This window comes from Leptodactylus fuscus, chromosome 4 (genome assembly GCF_031893055.1).
Source record: "Leptodactylus fuscus isolate aLepFus1 chromosome 4, aLepFus1.hap2, whole genome shotgun sequence".
Taxonomy (NCBI): domain Eukaryota; kingdom Metazoa; phylum Chordata; class Amphibia; order Anura; family Leptodactylidae; genus Leptodactylus; species Leptodactylus fuscus.
Window position 1 is genome coordinate 77071268 of NC_134268.1, and position 20130 is coordinate 77091397.

Sequence of the window (20130 nt, forward strand, 5' to 3'; positions counted from 1 at the left end):
GCAAGTTTGATCTCTTTAGTGTATAATGCATTGAAATGGAAAAATCCTTGGCAATGGAAAATGGGAGGCCTGTATATTCTGTAGGAGGACATGACTTTGTAAAATGGTGAACTTATTCACGGTGGCGATAGAGATTTGTGGTTTCATGTTAAGTTTGAGAGGAGCTTTCACGATCTGCAACCACTCCAGTTCTTAGTATCTGTTAATAGGTGCTGCTCTACTGATTGCAGAACAATTGTAATTATTTTTTTTTTCTTTAGCCCCACCATTCCTGAGCAGTCAATGCATTTGGCTTTCTTGCCTGATCAGGGCCAATGCTAGATTTTTTTGATGCCTGAGGTGGAAATTGAAATGGGCCCCCGCCCTCGCCTTCCCCCAATAACTTGAATTTAGGGCTGTGTCTGAGGAGCGATATTTATCTTGTCCCATGGCAAACAGCAGATTGCAGAGACAGTGCTAATTCTGATTCCCTTATAAATCATTCCCCCTTATAAATAAGTGACCTCTTACAGTGATTCCCTTATAATCAGTAATGGTCCTCCCTTATAAATGGTCACACCCTCTTACAAATAGGCTTTCTCTCATAATGTTCCTCTTAAAAATGAGTCCCCCATTATAAATAAGTCAAGCTTTTATAAATTGATCCCCCCCCCCTTATTCCTAGATCATCCTTAGAATTAAGCACCCACTTTACAAATGATCCCCCAGCCTTATTAATAGTTGTTCCTTAGATGCCCCTTTTCAGATATGACTTTCCCGGCCTTAATAATAGTTGCTAAGTAGCTGCTCCACCTTATGCAGTAAGGTAAAGTAATGGTTCCCCTGCCGCCATAAGTCACTTTCATGAACAAGTGCTGTCCTTTAACTTTTTCAAAGATAAAATAAAAAAAAAATTATTCTACTCTACTTACCCCAATCCCCCTTATGAGTGAGCACTCAAAATGCTTCCCTTCTAATTCTGCACAGATGATGTGATCCAGTGACATTGTTATGCTACTTGCACCAGGACGCCTGTTAGGAACCTAGTGCAATATACAATGGACAGTTAGTCCTGGGCTACCAGAGTCCCCCACACTCCTAGACAAAACAGCACTGGGCATCCAACGCTCTACAAACCAGAGCAGACCCCAAGTTGCAGTGGAACCAGAAAAACCACTCTTCTAGGTGGGTGAAGAAACAGGTGAAGCTGGTCAACAGAGTTTAGTGCAGTAACAGATGATGGCTAGGGAATGGTGGAAGCACTGCAGGGTAGTCGTACAGACTGGGTCAGTACACAGGAGGTCACACAGTATCCAGGGATAATCAGGATGTAGTCAAACAAGCCAGGTCTGTACACTGGAGGACACGAGGCACCAAGTCACAGGTCAAGGAGAGGTAGTCTAGGAGGCAAGTAGGGTCATACACGGAGGCCAAAGAAGGGAAACAGGAAGTCACCCAGGAGAACTGCATAACCAGTGGCGGGTCACTCAGGATGAGTCCTAAATAGCCTCCAGCCTGCCACTGACCCTGGAAGTGCAGGTTCTGGTACCAGGAGGAGACCAGCAATCCCCACAGACTATTGCGGAGGTTTCGGTCCGCCCCTCCAGGGACCAGAAGCGCCAGACGTGGTGCAGGGAGCAGGCCAGCAGCCCCCATGCATTGCAGCGGAGGCTCCGGCCCAGAATCTAACCATGCCTGTGTGTTAGTCTACTATGGCAGAGCAGGGACTTTACAGCTCCCTGTTTTCATAGGTTTAATAGTTATTCGAATTTAGTGCAAATATGAGACTTGGTGTATTACAACCTTGCGTCTCTCCCTGCTCTATACTGAGCACTTCCATAGGCTTCCTTACTGCTAGTCTTGTCTCTCATAACTCTCTGGTTGTGCACTGCACCAGTAGGCCTAGAAGATTGTACAAGCAAGCATATCAATATTATTCATGTTTATGGCCTTTACATCAGAATGGCTGCGTGACTGGATCTTATGTTAACAGCAGGATTGATGGTAAAAACCTGCATTCATTATAATCTGAGATGCATGAAACAGCTGGCAGTACATTGATATGTTGTCAGATTTACATCTCCAATAACATGACAGGCTGGCCAGATGGTTCATCTTTTGAACAAATCTTCCCTTTAAGACTACATGTTCTTACCTAGTATTACCAAATGTAAGAAGTCTGTCCATTGTATTTAGAAACCTTGCATCCATGAATAGGTAATCAAGGTACAGATTAAAATTGGTGCTGTAAAGGTATACAGCTCTATATACTGTATCATCCAGAGGACGCAGATCTGAGTTGAACACATACACGGCTAAAGCAAGGAGCTGTCACAGGTAAGCTCCTTGCTTCGCCGCTGCACGCCGGCTACTGGCTGTGTAGACGTGATGTGATGATGTCACATCGCGCCTACAACTGTTTGCGAGAGAGAGAGGGAGGCGCGGAGAGAGCGGCAGGGGAGCGAGGAGAAGGTAAGTGTAATGTGTACAATGAGGTGGAACGTGAAACTGGGGGCAGATGAAGGAGAGGACGGCATGACACTGGGGGCAGAGATGGAAGGTGGACATGAATCTGGGGGCAGAGATGGAAGGTGGACATGAATCTGGGGGCAGAGATGGAGGGGACATGAATCTGGGGGCAGAAATGGGGGGGACATGAAACTGGGGGCAGATGAAGGGTGTATATGAAACTGGAAGAGAGATGGGGGACATATAATTTATGGGTGACTGTAGGAGGATTATACTGTGTGCGGGCACATGAAAAATTAATGAGTGGGTGGAGTCAACACAAAAATGAGCGGGGCTAAATTTGCCGTGGCACGCAATGCGCGCCACACATTTTGTCCCTCTTTTGGTTCTTCAAAAGTTGGGAGGTATTCAGTCCTATTTGGATAAGTTTCTTGTAGTATATGGGCTCTAACAGTTTTGATCAATTTGCGCTCCAGGAACCTCAAACTTCCATTTTGTACATGTCTTGGTATCCTTTACAGAGTGCTGCTTAGGGACTGCCAATTATGAGCTAAACTGAAAATCACAGTTAATTGAACACTTTAATCTAATCTGAGAATAATCCAAAATGGAGGTAGAGTGTCCTCCGTTTTACATGTCACTCCCGTATTGCTACACGATGCCACAATCTTGTTATGGGTTATTCACATACAGTTGGTAACCTATCCTTTAGCCAATGGTCATGAGAGACTGGATGGCATTGGTGCAAATACCAAATGATCGATATCGTTCATACCAATTGTGCTGACTCTTGGTTAATAGCCCAGACCTAATGCTGCAGCTGAGAATTTTTTTTATTTTTTTGGCGAACACAACTGTCTGCCTAGAAAATGTCATGTACAAGTTCCTTGTTATCCTAATAGACATTGGTTTAAATGAAATAGAAGTATTACACTTTATTGCGCAAGAGATGCTAAAGTCCTTTTGTGGCACTGGAATTCATTTAATTTTAATTTTTTTAAGTTTAAAAGCAAAAAAAAATTTACTTTCCCACTTGATTATATGAATAAAAATCCTGACAGATTTTAATTTTTCTGGTGGTTGGTTTCATGATGACTGTTGTAAAAACAATGAAATTTGCCAAATGCAGAACTGATGTTTTTGTGGGTACTTTACCTTCCCTCAAACAAAGAATAAAAAGTGGTGAGTCATATGTAATGTACATGATACCATTAAAAAAAAAGTGTGCCTTGCCTTTCAAGAATCAAGCCTTCATATAGCTGAGTCAGTGGAAAAATGGTTACAAGTGTTGAGTATGGTGCCCCAAGAAACTTTTTTTTTTTTTTTTCTCTCTATTGTTGCATTTGGTAATGACACACACTGGCAAATAATTTTTTATATTTATATATTTTTAATAGAATGAAAAAAATGAATGTCCTATAGACAGAATTCAAAAAAACAAAAGGGCCTCTTTTCTTTAAAGGGTCAAAACGCAGTGTCAAATTTCCAACAGAGAAACTCTTACCGATTCCTAAGATCACATTGTTATATTTAGTTCTATTGGGATCGAAGATCAAATCTGGCTAGACTTTCCCTTTAGGTACAATATTGTGTTAAAGTTTTAGGCAGGTGTGGAAAAAAATACTGTAAGGGAGCCTACACACGAAGTATACGCTCCGCTCATTCTGAATGTAAAAGTCGTTCAGAAGGAGTGCGTAAAAACAGATCCCTTTGACTTGAATGGGTGGCGGCATATGAGCGCTACCCTTTGAAAGCAATAGGGAAAAAAGCCTCCCATTGATTTCAATGGGTAGCGCTCGTATGCCGGCACCCATTCAAGTCAATGGGAGCTGGTTTTTACGCGCTCATTCTGAACGACTTTTACATTCAGAATGAGCGGAGCGTATATTCCGTGTAAAGGCTCCCTTATTGTGTATTTTTAACATCTCTATTTTTGAAAACCAAATAAATCAGGAGAGTGCACAAAAGAGAAATATCAAATCCATATGTAGGGTATGTTCACAGAGGAAAAGGTGTTGGAAATCTTCCGCGCGGCTAGCTGTGACGGGATGCTGATACAGCATCGACATTCCGCTCCTGATTAGGCCTGATGAATGAGCCTAAACAGGAGCGTGTCTCGAGCCGTGGCTGATTCAACCGTGGAATCCGTGGCAAGATTGGTCATGCCACTACTTTTTTCCGTTACTACCCTGTTTCCCCGAAAATAAGTCATCCCCCAAAAGTAAGACATAGCAGAGGTTTTGTTGAATTGCCTAATATAAGGCACCACCCGAAAGTAAGACATCCCCCAATAGTACGGTAATAATCTTTCTGCGCAAAGATTGTATGAAGAAAAACATTGCAGCCAGCTGAACACTGTGCGCGATGTTCTGTGTGCACAGATATGCCGGCTGCTGACACCGCTGCAATACATTGTATCCACTGTTCCTGCTGCAGTAGGATGAGCTGGGAGATACCCGTGGACATACACTAAGCATCATATGCGGCGGGGAGGGGGGGGGGGGGGCACTCTCCCAGCTCATCCCACAGCAGCAGGAACAGTGGATACAAATAATGGGATCACAGCAGCAGCCGGCTTTCCTGTGAAAACAGAGCACCGCACACAGCGTTCAGCCGGCTGCAATGTTTTTCTTTATACAATCTTTGCACAATCTTAGCACATAAGACGTCCCCTGAAAATAAGACACAGCATGTCTTTAGGATCAAAATTTTATGTAAGACACTGTTTTATTTTTGGGGAAACAGGGTAGCTAGTGGGGGGAAAAATGCGAGCGGCTCCCACTGAAGTCAATGGGAGCCATTTTTGTAGGCAGATTCCGCGTCAAAATCCGCCTGCAAAAAGTGTGTGAACATACCCTTAGGGTACACTTTTTTTGCAGGTGGTTTGGAGATCGAAGCACAGATCCTCTGTGTATGTAGGCTTGCTCAAAGTCTCATTTAATCTCAATGAACTTGATATTAGGGCTCTGTGGGGGCCAGATTGCAACTTCCAGGACTCTTCCTCCAAAGAGCTGCTATACCATTAGTGATATGATTTATATTTCTTTGGGTTATTCCAGAGATCAGCAACCTTTGGCACTCCAGCTGCGGGTAGTTGGAGTTTTTCAACAGTTGGAGTGCCAAATTGCCTACCCTTGGGTTATTCACTTAAGTTTTGTCATGTAACTAAATGAACTATTCTTGTATTTTGGAGAGCATTATTACTTTGCAGCACTTACATCTGCCTAAAACCTTTGCACAGCATTGTAGTTGAACTGTATACCTTGCTGTTGGCCGTGTCTCCTCTGTAAAACTTGCATATGGTACATTTAAGTGTTGGAGATGGTAAGCAGAATGGATTAGGAGCTGACAGAACTGCAGACTGTAGCTCAGTGACCTGTCAACACGTAAAGATTGGTGGAGGTCTGTGCTGTGAGGGGCTTAAAGGTTGAGGTTGGAGGACTTCATGTAGGAATTAATTTAGCAGGTGCTGATGAACTCTTGGAAACTGCAGCTCTCCTCATTGAGATGGGCTGCTAATTTATGCAGCAGATAGCATGTTGTCTGTGCTTCCAGATGCTACCACTGAACAAAGGCTAAAATCATTTTTCCGTAGCACAGAAGTGGTGAGAAATGAAGTCTATAAATTGGAGAATTTCAAGTGAAATCTATACTTTTATCATAGGAGAGAAGTGTAAATAAGTCGTTTTTCCACTTTGGTTTTCTAAGTTACTAATTGGTTTTAGCAGAGAGTTTTTTCATACAGAACATATCTTGTTAAGGTGTACTAAGGTCAGAATAAGGCTCTATTCACATTTATTGGTGCCCTGCAAACTGAGCTCTTTATTTCTTCCACAGGGGCAGGGATATAATATGAATCTCCTGCACCTCATTGTAATCTAATAGCGATTCCTGCCCATCATGTGCCAATATAGTAAAGGCCACCTCCACCCCCACAGCCTAGAAGTGACTGCTACCTCTGCAGCACCTGCACAGAGGCTATACGTTGCCTATGTAATACATAAACCTCAGAATACTTGGTTCTGTAGGGTGCTCTGTACTTTCCATCAGTTCTCTTGAGCTTTAAACTTTTTTTTTCTTTTTTTTTCCCTTCATTTGTGCCACGTGATTTGACTTTATTTTTTAAATACTTAAAGGGATTCTACCATTAAAAACCTTTTTTCTGTGGATAAGACGTCAGAATAGCCTTTAGAAAGGCTATTCGTCTCTTACCTTTAGATGTGATCTCTGCCGCACCGTTCCTTAGAAATGATGGCGGGCCCCAGCACTGAAAATGTGATGAGGGCGTCCCCACTGCTGCTTGAGAACAGGATCCTGCGACGCCTCTATCTTCTGCTGGATCCTCCCCTTCTTTCCTAGTCTTTCTTCGGCAGCGTCATCTCCGATGCCTGCACAGTTGGCTCTCATAAGTGAAACACTAGTAGAGCCGACTGTGCATGTGCGCAATTGCAGCCTCGGAACTATGGCCGCCAGCCGGCTCTACTAGTGTCTCACTGGCAGAGCCAACTGCACCAGAGGACAGGACAGAGGTTGAGTCAACTTTAATCCATTTCAACTGGCTGCAAGTGTGATTTAGTTATTGCCACCACCTGTTAGGTGCCTCAGGTAAGTAACAGGTGCTGTTAATTACACAAATTAGAGACGCATCACATGATTTTTCAAACAGTGCCAATACTTTTGTCCACCCCCTTTTTTGTGTTTGGTGTTGAATTATATCCAATTTGGCTTTTTGACAATTCTTTTTGTGGTTTTCCATTGAAGACAAATTAAATAAAGATAATACCAAAGAATTTGTGATTGCAATCCTTTTCAGGAAGAAAATGAGTATTATCTGACAGAATTGCAGGGGTGCCAATACTTTTGGCCAACACTGTATATATAAAGCATGCAGAGTTTGTCTAAATTTCCTAAAGCCTTAAAACTTAGAAAGCTTAAAGAAAGTGATTTCTAAGAATGCGATGTAGGAAACCACCCTGGGATGTATAATGGTGCTGGGGCTCTACTTTACGTGCTTTATAGAATTTTCCCCAATGTTTAGCCTCACAATGGCAGCAAGTGGCCTTTAGAAGTGAATGACTTTTCGGCAGTAAACTTTCATGTGGCGGGGGATAGATTCTCTGTTTAGACTAAATTTCCATCTTACGTCTCACCTAGCATATAATTGTAAATGAAAATAAAATGTTTTCTCTGAAATTGCCTTTTCTGAATAGTTTGCCTCCATTATTCTATACCTGGAAAGTATCTGTATTCTGGAGCGACACCACGTAGAGTTAATGATTCCATATAGTGGGATTTGTATGGCTGCCTATTTTGTGCTGGAGAATTCATATTCCCTTTCAAACATGGCAATTTTTTTTTTTGCCCCCCCCCCCCTTCCTTCTGAGGCTGTCAGATGAAAATAGCGTAATTCTATTTATAAAATGTGACTGTGTGGGAGGAGAGGCTACATGCTGTGTGAATTATCCCAGATGGGGGAAAAATCCATTGCTCTGCTCCTGATATTATCATTTTGCATGATGTGATTTCCTTTCTGGTAATTGCTGCATTAGACAGTATTCAGGCAGCCTATAGTAAATGTGTAGTGTCATAATGCTAGAACAATATTTAAGATTTTGGTTTATTCATTGTGTGTATATCTGTCTTAGTCTTACTATCTATCTAATGGTTTAGCTCTCTACATGGGGAAAAAATCCCACAGGCCTATATTGATGTGCCATGATAGGTGCGGGGACCTCCAGCTACCACAGATCAGAATAACAGGGCTTTAGCAGTCTCCTTTGTGCCTGGTACTGAATCTCACATGAAGGGACTGTAGTGCTCCTTTGTTCTGAATAGTGGTGGTACCAAGGACAGTGCCCCCTCTGATCTCACATTGATGACTTACTGTATCCTGGAAAACCCCTTCAAGTAAGACCTGATGGCTTTTTAAATCTTAAGGATTTTTGGAGATTATGAAAAACAAACTTGCAAGAAAAGACAACAGCGACAGACTGGAAAATGCCTACCACAATTTAACCAGATGAGAATCATTACGGTGTCCTGCCTTTAGTCACAATTTCTGGATTTTGTGATGCCAGTTGGAAGTAATTTTTTGCACATAAGATATTAAAACAGATGTTTCTTGCACCCCCCCCCCCAAAAAAAAAAACATTAAATGAGTCAAAAAGAGTGGTGCAAAACTATAGCCTGTGCTCATATCGGAATCTAGAGTGCAAATTTATTAACGTGAAAATAAATTCTATCCATGTTGTTCATATACTATACATTTGAATGGGAATAATTTATCAGCAAGATGGTGCGCCTAAACATTTGTTTGGATGTTCTGATACCTGAATGAAGTTCTATCAGAATGTTGGTTCAGCTGCACTGGAAATTTTGGATTGCACCTATTGGACTTGAAATAGTCTTAAAATTGGGGCCCTGTTTACCTCTACAGGTGAATGAAAGCGAGCTGCTGAAAATGGTCAAGGCTGCCTGCTCAGACTTTTTCAGAAATCCCATACAAGTGAATGGAGAGACTTGAGCATGCGCAGCACTCTCTAATTCACGTGCATTTGTGAACAGGACCCTGTTCTCGAAACAGATGTTATTCCTGAGGAGGTACCCATATCTGATACAGATCACACCTTGGCCATAATGCCTATTGGGTACTAATGGCATATCTGATGAATATAACCATAAATATCAAGATGTGAATGCCCGTATAATCTCTAAACAAAAAAGGTATTGTTACAAAACAGCTGTGTATCCCCCATTGCCTAGAAGTAACACTATAACTATAAAAGTATTTTGTTAAAAAAAAATAAAAAAAAATTTGGGAATATATTTGAAAGCTTATTGTTTTCAGAAGGCGTTAAAGGGATTCTATCATTAAACTGTTTTTTTCACGAACAGCGCATCGGAGTAGCCTTTAGAATGCTATTCTCCTGCCTTTTATTTTTCTGGTCCACCGTTGAGTTTTGTCGTGTGTGTGTGTGTGTGTGTGTGTGTGTGTGTGTGTGTTTGTTTTTTTTTTTGTTTTTTGTTTTTTTTTGTGCCAAAATGTGTCTTTTGGCAAGGTGTCCCTCAAATTGCAGTTGGGGGTTGGCTTAGTGGCTGAGCTGTAGCTTCCCCCTCATAAATTATAGAGATTTACAGCAAAAACTGGTGCAATTTAGTTTAAAGCTATCCCAGCTCCTGGGCATGTGCCACTTACTTGGTAGCATCGTACTCCAGCTCAGGGCAAGATGAATACTAAGGAAAAAAACGGATAAGAAAATGCAAGTCATTACTAACCATTTGTTAAAACTTTGTCATTAATGGCATCTTAGAAGATCAGATCAGTAGCAACGCTACAGCACTATATACAGAAAACTTTGGCGCTGTTACTTATGTTGCTGAAAATCTGAGCTGTCTTAATCTGAGAACTGCTTTCCTTACTTTCAGATTGTCTGAGGTTTCCCTGATGGAAATTATGTTGGTTATACTTTATACTGTTTTGGAGTATAACAAAGGTCTGAACTCAGGTTTCAATGTCTTTGTCTTTTTGTCCAAGAACTCTCCATGGTCCTTGCCATGTAACAGCTGCATTGGCCCTCAAAGTTAAAACTTACTTTAACACTAAAATTTACTTTAAACATGGATAACTATTGAGAGTCGCGTGCTGCTATGAGCATTTGAGGCTTTCCTTTACTCTGATGGATCTTCCATCAGGACACCTCTCCAAGCATGGAATGCAAGCATTGTGTTGTCTACATATATCTGTATGCTTTTTCTCCCTTGACTTCTCAAGGCACGTCCTTATTTCAATCTTTCTAATTACAGAATGTCATCCCTTTAGCAGAAATGTCATGTGCTCAATACAAGGAAAAAAAAGGCTTAGAGGCTAAGGCCCCACGTGAACGCATTGCGGTTCTTTCTGCAGCGCTTTTGAGAAAGTTCAGTTTTCCTCTGCAGACTTTCTCTTAACATTATATCTACGGGAAAGCAGCCGGCGTTCCATAGATATAATTGACATGCTGCGATTTGCAAAGCCACAACGGCTTTGCAAATCGCAGCATGTCTGCGCTGCGATTTCATCCGCAAAAAGGACATGGGATTCACATGAATCCATCTACTCTGCTTGCACTGTAAAACGCCACGATTTTTTCCGCAGCGTCTCTGCTGTGGGCAAATTGCGGCGTTTAAGTCCTGTGGGGCCCCGGCCTTAAGCATGCATCAGGTTGTACCTACGACTTCGTCCGCATGTTGTTGGCAGAGACGCGCGTATACGCATGAAATTGTTGCATGCGATGATTCATCTGCGCCCACGTCTCGGCTCTTCTACATCTCTGTATATGTACAGTATACCCAGGTGTGCCCTGATATAGCTCTGCCCGCACAGTAGCTCAAGCCTATCCAAGAAGGGCTGAAGGACCTGTGATGATGTCATCTCGGGTCCTTTAGCCTAGCCTGAACATAAGTTTGGTGAACTAAACTGCATAATAAGTAGCCTATGTTTTATTCCAGGTCACAATCTATGTATGTGGCAATCTATGTATGTCAGCCAAATAGTTCAGCCATTTTGGCGTGATTAAGGACCAAACATACAAACACACAAACTTCCAAACATACAAACTTTCACATTTATAATATCAGTAGGATATATATAAAAGAATATTGCATTATAATTAAAGAGGCTCTCATTTGAAAGTCATTTTTAACCACATCCTTGCATAGTCATAGCCTTTATGAAGGCTAATCCATACATACTTTCTGTATGTAAATTGTCTCAGTAGTGTTTGAATAAGTCCGTTTTTATTCATATGCTAATTAGCATTCTCCGTGCACAGGAAGTTGTCAGCCAGCTCTCCTCTCCCTGTTGTGTGCTATGTATGAGAGCAGGGAGGAGTCAGCAGCAGCAGCCTGTGCTGTATACACAGGAGACAGTGCATGAAGAGACTTCTCAGGTGCATGGAGAAAGCTCATTAGCATATGAATAAAAACAGACTTATTCAAAATCTACTGAGGTAATTTACATACAAAAGATGCGTGTGGAATAGTCTTTCTAGAAAACCTAGGCGCAGTCAGCGATGAACATGGCGAGCGCTTCCACCAAGACATTTCTGTGATGGAGTCACGCTATCAGGGTCGGGGGAGTGCAGCCATGTTGGCAGTCTACTGTTGGACGCTTCAGCATGATTTGTCAACTCCTCAGTATAAGCGGAAGTCCACAGCCAAGAAATTTAAACCATGAACATGTTTAACGAATTTTTGCCCATATTTTACAGATTAGACTTCAAACTGAATTTTTGTTTATCATATAATTATCTATGTTATATATCATTTAAGTAGCTCTAGCCATGTTCATGTTTACGTTTAAAATTCATGTAGCAATAACTTTTAAAATACAAGTTTTTGTGCAAAATTTACATTTGTTTTGAAGTAATTAATGGAAATATAAAATTTAAGATTGTGAATATTTCAAGAATGGCGGGTGATAAAGAATAATGGTTTGCATATTTGAAATCCGCATGCTCAAATTGACTAAGATCGATTTATTGTATACCAAGATATCTGCAGAGTTTTTTTGTTTTTGTTTTTTTTAGTAGTGTAATGAAAGAATAGTAAACTTAAAATTTATATACTTGGTGCACATAACCAAATTTCCTACATTTATATGAATAAAGACAATTTTCCCATTTATTTTTATTTTTTTCAGAGTGCAAATTTACCTGCACCAGTGGCAAATGCTTATATCTTGGCTCGCTGATCTGTAACCAACTGAATGATTGTGGTGATAACAGTGATGAAGAAAACTGCCCGACTGAACACCCGCCACCAGGGATATTTACATGTAAGTACTTTGCTGGGCAGTTTTTATAGCTGCTCTATACACTTGTATTTGTGTGATCTGGTCCATAGAAGTAGGATTGTATTTCAGCCAAAATGACTGAGTGACTTGATTTTAACCAAGTGACTTTTGTGTATTTGGTACGATTTGTGGGCCTGTAGGTATAGTGACACTTGGCAACAACTTGTTTGATAAATTGTCTCTACATTTGAGATTTTTAGTGTTGGGTCATTTTTTTCCTTTAGATGCTCACTCATAATTTTTTTTTTTTTTTTCTTTTCATTAAGTCTTATATGTCTTGGATTGCCTTCCCGTGTTCCTCACAGATTACTTTCCATCCTTAAAAACACATGTGGATGGATTCATTGCAATGTGAATGTGTTTATGTATGGGCTTTTATATATGGTGCTATATTTTTAGAATTTATGTAGAATTTGGTGTTTTTTTTTTTTGTTTTTTTTCCTCCCTTCCCCTGATTTCTGTTTTCCCAAGGGCAAGACAATGTTAGCTAAATATATTTGCTTTAAAAAAAAGTCTCTCTTCCTATTAATCAACCAAGCCATGATTGAATAGTCTATATGGCCCTTAGATGGAGCGCAGGGCTACATTTGAGGCTCCCACAATGTGGATATGTGTGTGTTTCTATAATGGAGAGAATGGAATATTTTGCCACCGAGCCCCTTTGGTTGCAGCTTAGCTGTGGAGTGAACGACAAATGTTAAAATCCACCTTGGCCAATTGTCCTTTCCCTCAACATCTACCAAGGAGTCATGACTTTTTTTTTTACATATATTATCTGGTGGTTGCCCAACATTTAGTATGGCCATCTTTTAAGTATGTGCTCTGTATAGTCAAAGTTGTATCATCTTTATCAAGCTAAAACCATTAAGCCCCATGCTTAAAATTCTCTGATCTTAACAGACTTCTTACAGAGCTCTTAAATATAACAGCGTGACCTTTATAGATGACTTTATTTCACATTTGTGAGTCGAGGATATAGTTGGATGACAACTAATAAAGCAGAAAATGCCGATTATATGGAATTGACTTGCACATAATTTGGAACGCCCAGTAAATCAGCACCGGCTCTTTATATAAGTGTGTAGTGTTATCTACCTGCAGATACCATAAAGGAGGGGGAAGAGGTTTTACAGAAATGTTACCTTGAAGAAAGATTATACATGGGGAAATTATCAAAGGAACTCTGTCAGAGCATTTCGCAGTGAAGGCCATGAGGCAGGGAGATGGAATGCTGCATTAGATGGAGGAGATGGCGACGGTGATCTAATTATATGGAGGCCATTGTCGGCTCCAGCAATTGTCCTCCGATTATTTCATCAGGCTAAAAAATGAGTGTGAAGCCTCTCAGATTAATATTCCCTTTAACCACTGTGCTAGTCATTCGCTGTTTGTCTGGTGCATGTTTATTAAGAACCTGCTCTGTGCATTCTTGAATCTCTTCCTTGTATCCAGTCTCTATCCATCTTCTCCACTAAGAAGTCATTATTGGTTATTGGTTCCTGCCTGAGCTGTTCATGATTAGGCTTTCAGCCATAAAACTTCTTCTAAAAGCCGCTGAGCATCCGAGTAATAGTAAACAATGTGTTAATAGGTCATAGTGCTGCTGCAGCCAGCCGCATATTATAGTGGATGATGTTCCTGATGTGGCAGCCGTTAAAGTTTTAGTGAATTTTCTAGCATATAAATGTGTATTCTCTGCTGGTTTCTAGGAACTGAAATTCCTCACGGACACACTATTTATAGATGAACTCTGCTTGATCCTCTAGACCGAGGTTTTACCTTGCTTTTATGAAAAAAAAAATGCAATCGATACATCAGGCTTCTTTGGAGAAAAACTAGCTGTTATGGCACGCTACTGTCTTACACTTGTCTGTTCTTATTATAGGGTGTTGTATTAGTGCCATACTTGATATGATCTTGGGGCATGTTACAAGAAATGCTGCACTCTTACATCTTTATATTGTACTCGAGACGTTATTTGCAGGATAATTGTAGTTAAAGTATATATTGTAACTGGGCACAGGAAAATATAAAACAATCTAGAGAAATGATAACCATTCACTGCTATCTTGTTTTCAGGGGAATGTTGGAAAAATGCAAATGGCCCTTTGTTCTTTTCTGACAACTACTTTCATTCTCTTTGACCTGTTATACAGGAAACAATGGTTGGTGGTTTTCTTTTTTCATGTAGTCTCTGGCAGAAATGTGTAAATAACAGGTGTTGCCTTCCCTCCCCCAGAAAAAGGCTCTGGTTACTTTTGGGTAGTGTACATCTTGATGAGAGATGATTTAAGATAACTTACTGCTAGATTTGTAACTACATACTTGGACATACTCTGCCATTGCTCTACATTGCTAGTACTTGGCTGTCCCTATGAATGGCTGTTTTGTATTGCTTTCATAGAGAAAATTAATCCTCTCATTTATCTAGATTTTTAAATGTTGCCATATTAGGATGTGAAATGGGTAGCTCTGAAGTTTAGTGAATTATGGAGAAAATCTTGGGGAAGCTTAATGTTAATCTCGGTGATGAGAGGAAAATGCCCATATTGAATATTGTATGTATCGTGCTTTAGAAGAGTAGAGCAGCAGGCGGCCATCTTTTGGACATGTAGCCTGCAGTACAAGGTTTATTGAAGTCTGATCTCAAACTTGTACAAATACTTATAACTATTTAACATTTATATCCCATTGTTTATCGCTTTTTCATTTCTGATTTAAATATGTACTTTGTGAACAGAGTGCTATCAGCTCTAAGATTTTAATGAGCTTTTAATAAATTTTCAATGTTACTGTTAAAGAGGCTCTACCATTGGGAAAAGTAATTTTTAGCTAAGCACATGCTTGTATAACCTTTAGAAAGGCAGTTGCACACATACCTTTTGTATGTAAATTACATTAGCAGTTTTTGAATAAGTTTGTGTTTATTCTAATGCTAATTAGCCTTCTCCATGCACCGGAAGTGTCTGTCTGTCTGCTATTCTCTGTGTGTGAGAGCAGAGAGAGGAGTCATCAGCACAGCAGTCTCTCTGCTCTCATACACATAGAGAATAGCAGACACACACTTCTGGGTGCATGGAGAAGGCTAATTAGCATATGAATAAAAATGGACTTATTCTAAAACTACTGATGTAATTTACATACAAAAGGTAGGTGTGGAACAACCTTTAAAAAGGCTATGCAAGTATGTGCTTAGCTAAAAATGACTTTTTCCAATGATAGAGCCCCTTTAAATAAGTGTGTGTGAAGCAATAAGCAAGTAATACAAATGATTCGTCAGAATCCACACACTCCAGCTCTAGGTGAGCTTTGCATTACTCTTTCTCAGACTGCTATTTAGACTTGACATATTTGGTGTAGGCAGAAGTAAAGTTGTCCAGGAACACTTGGCCATAATCCTTGACAAGCTGCATATTACAATAAAAAAGATGAATTTTATGATCCTGCTCATATTTTCGGTCTGCTCCCATAAGTGGCATTAGTGATTACTGTATATGGCTACTGAGCTACCCTGACCTATTCTGCAAAGCACTCCAAAATTTGTCAACTTTTAAAGAGGACCTTTTACCACCTCTACCAACTCATTGCATTGTTCAACAGGGGCTGCTCCAATGATTCCTAAGCAGCTGGAATTTTTTTTTTTCTCTAGTCCACTCCGTTCCTGAGCAATCTGTGTCCTGATAATTGCCAGTTGGGCGGTCCTGAACAGGGACCACCCACCTGACAGCAGAAATAAAAATCTACTTCTGCCAGAATCTGTGGCACAGCAACTATTGAAGGGTGTAAAGAATTGGAATTGGTGAAGGTGGTGAAATAGGGCCTGCTAAATAGAATACACCCCTCCTCCCCGGTATGTTGCATCATAAGACCTATTGCTGTGTATCAGAAGATGTTTAAATCAGGCAGAATATTTACATATTCGCACTACTGGATGAAGAAATTGTTTTAATGCATATAATGTACCGTATTTGAGAATATTTTTCTGGAGAGAACTTGAGTTTGGTTATTGTGAACATGATGAATAGCCATTCTTCTACTGCTGCAATTAAGTTTCAGCGGAGAAGCATCTTTGGTGGTCTGTGAAGTATGTGGAATACTTACCCTTAGCGCTGCCCGTTCACTGTTTGGTCGTGGTAATTAATAAACATGATGTCTGCGCAGCGACAACTCATCCAGAGAAGATGTTTTAGCAGGTTTAGCAGCTTTGTAGTGCTTGTGGGAGAAGAGCTCTTATTGTTACTAGCTGTGTAGCTATACACACTTCAGGGGCATTAAGCATACCTAAAGTTCCAGCAGAAAATATACCGCAGCCAGAGACACTTCACATGCCATAATCGCATTGTTCTTCAGAATCATTTACTAATGCCCTACCAATAATACCTTATTCTCATTTTCAGAAATTCCCAATCTTTGTATAGTTTATGCATTTACATTTTCTCATCTCAATTGTTTTTCATTTTGTTTTTCATTGTCCTCCAAATCGCTCTTAAATGTTTTGTTTTTTTTTTTTTTTTTCTATCAGGAAACTACTTGTCCCTTTGTATTCATACACCAGCATGTGCGATGGTGTTTCTCAGTGCAAATATGGCAGCATTTCTCACACACATATTGCACACACTGTACTAGAAAAAAATCAGAATTGGGTGGAATTGTGAAACTGCATGTGCCATTTTGCATGTTTGGTGTGCAGCTAAAATTATACGTAAGCTATAGAGCTGTGTAAGGAGATTTTTTTTTTTTTTATGTGTGTGATATATATATATATATATATATATATATATATATATATATATATATATACATATATACAATATATTATATACATATATACAATATATTATATACATATATACAATATATTATATACATATATACAATATATTATATACATATATACAATATATTATATACATATATACAATATATTATATACATATATACAATATATTATATACATATATACAATATATTATATATGAGAGAGCCCCACATAGAGCTCACAATGTACATTTTTCCCTATCAGTATGTCTTTGGAATATGCGATGGAAATCCAATGCAAACACGGAGAGAACATGCAAACTCCTTGCAGATGGTTTTATGCCCTCCAGGACTCCAGTGCTGCAAGGCTGCAGTGCTAACCACTGAGCCACAGTGTGGTCCCCTTGTAAGGAGAGTGTTTGTGGGGCAAATTGTGATTTTTATTTTGGGAATTGACCATTTCAATAGCTGTTTCAAATTTTTCAGGGGATGCTAAACAGCTCTTTTCACATCTGCTGAACTGCAGCATCCACCATATGGTATGAATATCTTATGTTTATAGTTTGGCCACAACTTTAATCTTATTCCGATATCTGGGTTTGCAGAGCTGGGACAAAAGAGATGCCAGGCTTGGTCCTGAACCCAGTGTAGGCCATAGGCTTCCTGCCCTACACCTCTAACTTGTAGGCTGCAAGCCACAGGCAACCAACATGACATGGAGTTTGGAACAGAGAGCATGGAGCTGTGAAGCAGAACAGGGAGTAATGGACTATTAGTAGTCATTCCCTCCCAGGACTGAGGGGGCATTATTACACTGTGGGGGGCATGGTAGGGCATCTGTTGATCTTATCTAAAGGTGTGATGGTGCTCAGCATAATGTGTCCTAAAATGCACTGTGAAGTAGAAAGGACCAAGAACTCAGATTCAGTGAATAATCTGGTTTAAAAGAACTGCACTCTTTGTTAATTTAAACAGTATCGGCTTTATTAAGATAAGATAATCCTAGTCCCACAGTGGGGAAATCTCAGTATGTTACAGCAGCATATTAATACAGATACAGGATAATACACAGTAATATATTAGACGTAGACACACGCTGAGAAGAGAAGATATACTAGGAGTCCATAGCAGCTAAGGAACAAAAGAAGGAAGACTTCATAATCATTCGTTTTATGTGCAGAGTGATCTTCACTTGGTCTGATGTAGATTATATAGCCTGGTCATGCTTGGAAGGAAGGACTTGCAATAGCGCTCCTTCTCACACTTGGGGTGAAGCAGACGGTCACTTACAGTGCTGCCAAGTCCCATCAAGGTCCCATACATACCAATGACCTGCTAAGCGCCATTACTCTGTCCTCCTCCTTCTTGACCTCTCCTCTGCCTTTGACACAGTTGACCACTCCCTACTGTTAGAAATTCTTTCATCCCTTGGTATCTCAGACTTGGCCCTTTCTTGGATCTCCTCATACCTCACCGACAGCACATTCAGCGTCTCCCACTCGCACACCACCTCCTCACCTCTCCCTCTCTCTGTAGGTGTCCCCCAAGGCTCCATCCTAGGACCCCTCCTGTTCTCCATCTACACCCTTGGCCTGGGCCAACTCATAGAATCTTATGGTTTCCGGTACCATTGCTATGCCGATGACACCCAAATATACATCTCTGGACCTGACATTACCTCCCTGTTGGCCAGAGTTCCAGATTGCTTAGCGGCTGTAGCCTCCTTCCTCTCCTCCCGCTTTCTCAAACTCAACATGGAAAAAACAGAGTTTATCATCTTCAGCCCTTCCTGTATGGCCCCTCCACCCAACCCATCTATCAAAGTTAATGGAACCCCTCTTATCCCTGTCCCACAGGCCTGATGCCTTGGGGTAACCCTGGACTCTGACTTATCCTTCAAGCCACATATTCAAACCCTCAACACCTCCTGTCGCCTCCAGCTCAAGAACATCCACCGAATCCGCTCCTTCCTCACCCCGGAAACTACCAAGATGCTCGTCCAGGCCCTCATAATCTCCCGCCTAGACTGCTGCAACACCCTTTGCATGGACTCCCAGCTAACACCCTCGCCCTACTAACGCTAACATACAAAGCCATCCACAACCTGTCCCCTCCATATATCTCTGACCTAATCTCCCGCTACCTGCCCACACGTAACCTCAGATCCTCCAATGACCTCCTACTCCGCTCTACCCACATCCGCTCCTCACACAACAGTCTCCAAGATTTCTCCCGTGCATCCCCCATACTCTGGAACTCCCTACCACGACACACAAGACTGACCCCCACAATCACAGGCTTCAAAAAGGCCCTTAAGACTCACCTATTCAGGAAGGCCTACAACCTCCAATAACACTATCACCGCACCACCATCTGTACTGTCTCCCCCCTCTCCTTCTGTCTCTACCCACCTTCCCTCATAGATTGTAAGCCCTCGCGGGCAGGGCCCTCTACCCCACTTTGCCAGCCGATCACTGTCAGTATTATATCTACCTGTATATTTTGTGTACTGTATGTATCCCCCAAATGTAAAGCACCATGGAATTAATGGTGCTATATAAATAATAATAATACATGGGGTGGGATTTGTTCTCCCGCATGGAGGTCACCACAGACAGTATCCTTCTGTCACCCACCACCTATACTGGGTCCAAGGGGCTCCCCAGGACAGAGCTGGCCCTTCTTATCAGCCTGTCAAGTCTATTTCTGTCCCTGGTTGATATACTGCTCCCCCAGCAGGCCACACTGAAAAAGATGGCTGAAGCAAACACAGAGTTGAAAAAGGCCTTAAGAAGTGGCCCCTGGACTCTGAAGGCTCTCATTCTCCTGAGAAGGTAGAGCCTGCTGTGGCCCTTTCTGTGCAGCGCCTCTAGGTGATCAGCCCAGTCTAGTTTATTATTGAGGAGCACGCCCAGATACTTGTAGTTCCTGACTATCTCAATGCATGTCCCTTGGATCTCCACCGGGGTCGGAACACTTCTCAGTTTACTAAAGTCCACCACCATCTTCTTGGTCTTCCCAGCATTAATCCTGAAGTGGTGCAGCTGGCACCATTCAACAAAATCCCATTTTAAGTCTTTATATTCCCTATC

At 41.1% G+C, this 20130-nt stretch overlaps 1 protein-coding gene across 2 annotated transcripts in view; it reads left to right on the forward strand.

Moving 5' to 3' along the window:
• LDLRAD4 (low density lipoprotein receptor class A domain containing 4) overlaps positions 1-20130 on the forward strand; it is a 191144-nt gene that overhangs the window by 84591 nt on the left and 86423 nt on the right. For both annotated transcript variants that reach the window (XM_075270710.1, XM_075270711.1), the window contains one exon: positions 12128-12262. In XM_075270710.1, the coding sequence (XP_075126811.1) occupies positions 12128-12262 (135 nt within the window). The remainder of the gene's footprint in view (positions 1-12127; positions 12263-20130) is intronic.